General features: G+C 39.2%; 1 protein-coding gene across 1 annotated transcript; it reads left to right on the top strand.

Annotated features, from left to right (window-relative positions):
• Positions 1-868: 868 nt before the first annotated feature.
• LOC115790973 (uncharacterized) lies at positions 869-7,975 on the top strand. The gene is made up of 14 exons (XM_030745025.1): positions 869-963; positions 1,044-1,132; positions 1,924-2,084; positions 3,939-4,053; positions 4,362-4,558; positions 4,634-4,682; positions 4,770-4,916; positions 5,013-5,348; positions 5,517-5,614; positions 5,700-5,806; positions 5,911-5,990; positions 6,325-6,353; positions 6,449-6,580; positions 6,934-7,975. Exons 1-14 carry the CDS (start codon positions 896-898, stop codon positions 7,471-7,473), a joined length of 2,148 nt encoding a protein of 715 aa, XP_030600885.1. The 5' UTR covers positions 869-895; the 3' UTR covers positions 7,474-7,975.
• The last annotated feature ends 447 nt before the right edge of the window (positions 7,976-8,422 follow it).

Here is an 8,422-nt window from a genome sequence, read left to right as displayed (position 1 = left end):
TGACACACTGTTATCTCTTTTCAGAGCCAATAGAAATCCTAAACACAAGACCCAGAAATAGGAGAGACATAGAAGATGATGATGATGGCCATGATCTGGCTGTCTTACCTCGAATCCCCAACCCCATTGCCTGTCTTTCCTCTGGTGACATGCTCATTTTTCATCTTACCATCAACCATACTGGTACCAATTATTTTCTTTACTTTTACTGTGGTTTTATCACAGGGTGTATTTTTTTTTTAACATTGTCATCTTGCTTCTAACTTTTAAATCCCTAAGACCGCCGTCTCAGCCACTTTCCAGTTTATCTAAAAGACCACCTGTTTAATAGCAACCCCAGCTGGGACTTTGGTGCCTTTAGACATCTGCAAATACTCATGAAGCAGACAAACTTTAACTACTCAAGGTAGCATAGTGTCCACACAGTATCCAACATTTTATATTCTATTTTGTAATCGTAACACTTTGATCTGTCATCTTTCTATTGTCAGGTTTGCCCATGTTTTTTCAGACACAGGGAAGTATGTGTTTGTGGACAGTGTTGTCCCTGAGTGGAGTATGGTAGTGGTAGTCAGTGAGGAGGGGACAAAGTGTAACCCCAGAGCTGCAGTGTTTCAACCCATGACCCCAGAACAATTGGTCAAGCATGGGATTGTCAAGAAACACAGACTAAACCTTCTGCCCGACTGGGGAGTGATTGCTGGTGGGTATTTGTATTGCTGACTAATTGTTTGCAGGGGTATTATTGTAATCAATTAGTTTTATGTATATCCCAATGACACAATACTGACTGTGTGCAGGGATCCTTAGTCTGCTCTTGGTTGTGGTCATTATTCTGACCACTACAGTCTTAGTTCTGCGACCTAGCAAAGCAAAGCTAGTCTCCCAGTGGAGGATGAAGCCAAAGTGGCGCAGTCTTGGGGAGCCTTTCTGTCCGGTGGAGTGTGTGTGCAGCAGAGAAAGGTATGCTGGTGTGACAGGAGTGCTGATTTTATGTTTATAAACTTACATTAAAAAATAAAATTTGAGTCTTTGTGTTTCAGCTTAGTTCTTCCAAGCCAAGGTGACTTCCTTGGTAATAGAGGTGCAGGAGAAGGAGCAGAAGCTGAGGAGCCTGCTATTTCAAAGGGAGGTAAACCCTCTGTTTAATAGACTGTGCCATTGCTTTTGTTGTTGTTGTTGTTCTTTCATCAAACTCTCTAAGGGTTTTGAAACAATTTCAGTAATTGTATCTGAGTCGTGGTAGATAGTAATTCTTTTGTTGGCCTGTTGGATTTTAAAGAGGTACTAGTTTGTATACAATGAAATATAGTATCATAATATATGAATCTTTTATCACTAAGGCAAGTCTAAACTGCAGTTGAATTCTACTTTTATGACTTACTGCAACCATATTTTGTCAGATTCTTCAAGTAAGATTTCTGCACCTCTTTCATGACTTGGCGAATAACACTTAACGTTTTCCAGAAAAGTTTCACTAAAACCAAACTTTGGCAGCTCTTTTTTTTTTAAATCTGACTACTTTTCAGTACATTTGCCTTGTTTCTTTCTAATCTCTGATAGTATAGTTGATGGTAATACTTCTCAGTTAATGCTTATTGCATTATTCATGCAGCTTTATTGGGCACTTAAATGTCCATTGGCCGAGCCATTATGAAACCATCACGGATGACCAGCTAGCACTTAACAGCCTATTCCACATTTGATTGACGATAAAGAAAATAATGGCTTATATCATACTGTAATTACTTGTGCTCTTACCACTAAAGAAAGCTAGACTGGTTCTACTGAATTATTATGGTGCAGTCATGCGTCACAAGATTATCTCCTCAGATCTTAAAAATGTCATCATGAGACCCCTCTGTAATTTTTTCAGCCCCTTTCTATCTTACCTATTGTTGACATTTTACCGGCCCCATTTAGGAGGTGTGTCGGGGTGCTGTGATTTGGAGGAGTTCAATGTGAAGACTCTTTATGACAAGTTAGAGGATCAGAACCTCCATGTAGCCTCACAACTGGCCCGACACCGCAAAGATATACAGGAATTTTATAGAAACATCTGTCAACAAACGGAATCACTCAAGGTGAGTTTTAATGTTGTGATTAATAATACATGAATAATACATTTACAAAGTACATTTATAAAATAAATCATCATGCATCCATCCATCCATTCGCTTCCGCTCATCCTGTTCAGGGTCGCGGGGGGGCTGGAGCCTATCCCAGCTGACATAGGGCGAGAGGCAGGGTACACCCTGAACAGGTCGCCAGCCTGTTGCAGGGCCAACACAGAGAGACAAACAACCTTTCACACTCACATTCATGCTCTCATTCACACCTATGGGCAATTTAGAGTAGCCAATAACCTAACCCCATTAAGTGCATGTCTTTGGAATGTGGGAGGAAACCGGAGTACCCGGAGGAAACCCACGCAAGAACGGGGAGAACATGCGAACTCCACACAGAGAGAGGGAGAGGCCTGGGCCAAGGTGGAATTGAACCCAGACCTTTCAGATGTTCTTCTAACTGTGAGGTAGCAGTGCTAACAACTGCGCCACCATGCTGGCATGATCAAGTTTAACCTAAAAAACTCCAGCATGTTTTGTCACATAAGCCTTCACCAGGGGGTGAAACAGAGTTCATGAAAACACCGGATCTTTTCTAGTGGTGCTCCACCAATAGGGACCTTCCATTTAGGGTGTTCCACCAATGGTAAGCTTCCAGCTAGGTTGAGAGTGGAATATTCACCAGCAAAGAGCGAATCTTCAAAACCTGGACAGATGCAGTTGCCCAAAAGAATATCAACATCAAGCCCAAAACACTCACCAAACTCAAACAAGATAACACACATCAGCATCAACCACAGACATCATGACTGCATCTCTAAAGGCAACTCTTAAGTCCTTATTTAAGCCAGGGTATTTAGTGTCCCATAATTTATAATTCCTAAAAACTTCCTTTTGGTTAAGACTCCTTCGTCTGTCACCGCTTTGTACAGAAAGAGGAATGTGGTCAATTCCAAGGCTTGCAATGTAGATGGATTACTATTATTGAAGTCCAGATAGTGTCTAGCCATGAGATAATTCATGTTACATGTACATACGACATATTTGTGTTGTGCAAATGTCTTTTAGTTCTACCAATTTTAAAAAAAATAAAAACTTTGCAGTTGGGACACTCTAGCCTATAGATAAGGTGTTACAATTAATAAAGTGATTAATAGCAAACTTTTAAGAAGTGAAATCAACAAATGTCTTGAGTACATCTGAGCAATGATTGCACTTATGGGATCCTCTGGATTTTGGGCCTGACCACGTTTGCTGGGAGTCTGGTTGAATATGGCTGCATACCAGTTTATCCTGTAGAGTGGGAGGCCTCCTAAAACTGATTAATGGTGGTTCAGGGAGGATCTGTTTCATTACATCATCACTCTCAATAATACCCCAATTCCTTTTAATTATTTGTTTAATTTTCTCTGCCTCTGTACTGTATGTTGTGACAAAGACTAATATTTCTTTTGTTGGTTTGGGAACATCAAACCAACACCTCAAATAGAAGCTGTTTGAATCTAGGAAGCGCCCATTCACATAAACAGTTCAAGTACATTTATAAAGTATTTTTAGTAGTTTTAATTAATGATCAGTAAATAATATTAATAACAGCAATTAATAAGACCAACTTATGGAATGCAAGTTTGTGGAAGATCCTCATTTTGTCTGACACTTTGCTTCCCTGCAATAGATAGGAAATAATTTATTAAGCTTTAATAAATCTATTGACCAGATGTTACAAAATATTTTTAAAAAGTCACAATTTATAAAGTATTACCAATGAGTCTTTCAGCAAAGAACTGGAAAATGCATACATAATACTGCAAATTTGTTGTCCTCAAGTGCTATGAGACAACCAAATAAAAGTTTTTTTTATCTTTTTTTCAGAATGCCTTGGAGAATATGGATCATAAAAAAATGAGTCTCCTTAAAGAGATATTAGTTCATAAAACAATGAAGGATGAACCATCTAACAGCGGGGTGGGGGAGAGAGAAACACAAGGTAAAAATACATGATGATGATGAGGAAGAGTAATGTCTTCTGCTGAAGATAATGACTGTCTCTAATAGTACAACAGATCATTAAGGGAATGGTTATTCGATCTGGAAAATATGTACAGTACACACTCACTCATGAATGGTAAAGATGTATAGATGTATAGATGACAGTATCTGGTTTGTGTTATGTGTACTAGGTGGGCCATCAGGCAGAGGTAAGCTGGCTGTTTCTTGTTGTCCTTTGAGACAGACAGAAATTTATGTTGCTGTATGAATTTCTTTGCATGTAACTCAACATCCCGATCACTCAAGTTGAGGCCTGCATATCATTGCTGGGAGCTGTTGTCAGGTCAGTGGAAGCTCTCTTATGCAGGCTGACAGGAGACGCTTGGCAGAACCAGGATTTATCTGGTCCCCTGTACTGTCATACTGGCCATCATGATACCAGGGAGTGTGAGGCGCAAGCTGGATACATGCAACCCAGTGACACTAACATGTGTTATACGCAGGTAGTGCAGTGGCATCAGTTCTGTACCATGTATTCATATAAGTAGAGACTAAAGTCCTCATTCAAATGTCCACAGTTTTCATCAGTGAATGTGACCAAAACATTAGCTCTTCAACATGAACCAGGTAAGGAACAAATAGTTATTTGCTGCAATTGGTCACATTTACAAGAACATTATGATATTATACTAAACTTATTCCTCTCTTTTTTAGACCATGTACAGAGCTCAGCTCCTTCTTTAAGTGATCATGACCTGTCCAAACTTGTCACTATATCACCTCTATTCAAGACCCTGCAGGAGATTCAGAATTCTTTACAAAACCTCACCATAAATGAGTCAAAACAACATTTTAACAATGGTAATGAAACATGATATAAAGATCTCAAAAACAGACATGAAATTTAATGAATGTAAGATATATTAACTCTTAAAATACTTTTTTTTTCTTTTTTAGAAGCTGCAGACAATTCTGCAAAGGGGAATTATGATGGGCACCTCATCCCGACTGCACTGGACAACCTCTCACCGCAACACTCTGCCATTTTCCTGTTTGGTTGTCAGGTGATGCAGTTGCTTGCAAACTGCCCCACGTTCCCCAGTGTACTTCTGCTACTGGCCAAATCGATTCCGATTGCTTCATCTTCCTCTAATGAGAGTCTATTGTCACACTGCTCTGAGGACTTTTATTATGATGAGACTAATCAAATCCTTTATCTGTCAGAGGCAAAGCTTCAGCACGTGGGACATTTCATCTCTGTCATCCTGCAGTCCATGGCCCACATAGCATCCGGTAATCAGAAAGGCACCAATAGAACACAGTTCTGAAGGACAGTCTTCTGTCCTAGCTTGGCAACTGTCATATGTAGTACAGAGTAATATCCCTGGCAATTATCTTTGAAAGCACAAAGTATGTAATCTTCTTTAAAAACAATATACAAATATCTATATTTTAATCCAGGATCCAAACCCCAGAGCTTTATGCAATCTCTCCATGAGGCCATTTCAGCTCTAAGCCTTCAGCTGTTCAATGTTTCTTTCAAATGGAGCACATCAGAGGTGTGTAAGTGCTCTTTAAACCTCACTCATCATTCTCATAGTGTAAAAATGGGGGCAGATAACTTTTTATACCTTCTTTTAACAGTCCATTTTCGATGCTTTGAAGAGGCGGAATAACACATTAGTTGAGGAATTTCTCAACATTAGAGTTCCCACTGAAGCTCGCTTCACTGAACATCTATTAGCGAGCAGGTTAGTGAGACAGATAAAGACTACAGCCGAGTGTATGATATATGCCATTTTAGCAAAATATTTCTATTACAATAAATAATACTTCTCCCCTTTTGCCAATTTAGACTCCAGAAATATAAGTATTTTCCGCTTGAACAACTCATCTCTGAACTCAAACAGACTTCAAATCAGGACATAGACAAAGGTATGGCAACTGTTGATTTTCTAAGAAGATGCTGTTAAGTTAATTAATGTGCACAATGAATGAATTTCTCTTGCCTGAACAACTCCCAGGATCATTGCAATGCTGTAAAGCAATAAATATTATGAGGAGAAGAAAAGCGAAGCAAAAACGTTGAATTTCACACTCTGCATCTGTCTCTGCAAAATTAATGAATAAAAAAAAATATCATCAGTATAGTAGCATACATAACCCACTGTAAACAACATTAACCCATGGTCATCTGAAATTCTGTGGAAATATATAATTTGTGTCTTGTGTTTTAGTTGTGTTTTTCTTTCTTTTTTTTTTTTTTCAGGTTTACCACCAAAAGGGACACCAGTGCAGGTATAAATATAAAAAATAAAACAGAATCTTAAGTCATGGGAACTGTCATTGTCCTCCAAACACCACATTCTACTTAACCATTATCTCTGTTCCAGATGTCATGTATAGAGGAAGAAATTGATCGCATGAATGAGTCATTCTTGCTGCTGAGCATGCAGCTTCAGAAGCGAGCTCAAGTGAGCACATGGCTAAAGGAAAAAGAGAGCAGTGCTGGAAACCATTCTGCAGTAATTAGCTGAAATATTACACACTGCACATATAATTACATAATCTAAGAATGAATCCATGTGTTAATTTAATTTTGTTGTGAAGGGCTTTCCTCTGCATTTCAGTTCGGCATGGTGAAATATGTAGTTTGACTTTTTCACTATCTGTTATTATTGTATTTCATCCATATAAATGGCATATTGCAGTGATTGAATAGTGATAACTCATTTCAATATGATATTTATGCTCATTCAGCCTTGACTTAAAAGAGAAATGTGTAAATCAGTATGCATGAACATGATGTGTGCCTGCATTTGCATTATTGCTTGAGATTATGTGTATTAACTCATCTATGTGATCTATTCTTTTGCAGAGGGAAACTCCAACAGACATTCCAAGCCTGAGTCGTAATGGAACAATCCTGCTGGAACTGAAGAGACGCCATGTATTACAGCGCCTCAATGAGCTCCAAATCACATTAGGCCAGATCAGACGGTGCCAGCAGCATGACAGCAAGTCGAAAGATGGGACAAGAGGCTGTACACAAACCGACAGCGGCACCGCTCAGCAGGGAGAAAGTGAGAATTATGGTGGTACTGATGGCTCAAATCCCACCGATGGCCAGCAGCAGGACAATCTTTCAGCCAGTCACAGTCACAGCCACAGCCAAAAAGCCATAGAGAGCAGAGGTCTTGATAACTATAAACTGGAAAGTCATATTTCTGACCAGAGGAGTAACATTGTCCAAACCAGCAACCCTGACCCATTGCTGGACTGCCAGATGCCAGGCATTCAAGATCTTAATGTTCCAGCAAAGCAAGAGCTAAAAAGTGAGACTACAATAGAAAATACAACAAGCCAAACAGATACTGATGACATGTGGGTGCACACTAATCTCACTGTGGATAAATGATCAAGGTTTTCTCGAGTGGTTCTCTAAACATTAATTTTCTGTTTTTTGCCTTTTTGTGCTCCTTCGTGTTAGACCTCAAGTGGTTATTTCTGTACAATATATTTGTTTTCTTTGAGTATTGATGCAAGTGACCTCTAACGTCATTTGCATCAGTTTTAAAAAGAATTCATCTTAGTTCCTTTTAATTATCTTTAGACACAGACAAAAATAATTTGCAGCAGCATGCAGTGGCATGACACAATCTGTCAACTTGTCCAAAGAATTTCCTAGTCAGGAGTTAATACTGGCCTCTAAGACAGGTTCTGCTCATTACCATATTCTAATTAAGACAATAAATTTCAACTGATTAAACACAAGGTGACATTGGTGATTCTGCTCTGCTTCCTGATCATAACAACTTCTCTCTTGTGTAGAGGTGACAACCCACGTGTTTTTCATGAATATGCAGTATTAAACTACAATAACTCTTGTCTTTCTTGCACATTTATTGGTTCTAACCTTTATTCCCTGAGATATTTCATTTCAGTGAGAGTTCTCTCTAACCAGCAGATTAACTGAGTGAAACTAAAAGTAGCTACACAACTTGAAAGCCACTTTGATTTGCTCCAAAAGAGAAGTCTGTGTTGCACAACTGCTGTCTTCTTCTGGTTCAGTGATTTATCTGATGCATAGCGTTCTGGGTCTTATAATAGAAAGTCAGTATTCCTACATGGGGCTGTGAGCCAAATCAGAAGGTCAGATGGAACAAGTCTTCACTTACTATCAGTGTTAGCTTAGAGCTCTGTGCCAAGTCCCCCTGGTTGAATTTGGCATTGCCCTGTAGCTATGTGTGTGTGTGTGTGTGTGTGTGTGTGTGTGTGCCTGCGTGCTTGTGCATCTGTGGGGTATAATTCAGCAACTCCTTGACATTATATGCCTTATCAATTAGACTGGCTGCAGTGCCACTGGT

This window comes from Archocentrus centrarchus, chromosome 13 (assembly GCF_007364275.1).
Source record: "Archocentrus centrarchus isolate MPI-CPG fArcCen1 chromosome 13, fArcCen1, whole genome shotgun sequence".
In the NCBI taxonomy this organism is placed as follows: Eukaryota; Metazoa; Chordata; class Actinopteri; order Cichliformes; family Cichlidae; genus Archocentrus; species Archocentrus centrarchus.
This window is presented reverse-complemented; position numbering and strand designations above follow the sequence as displayed.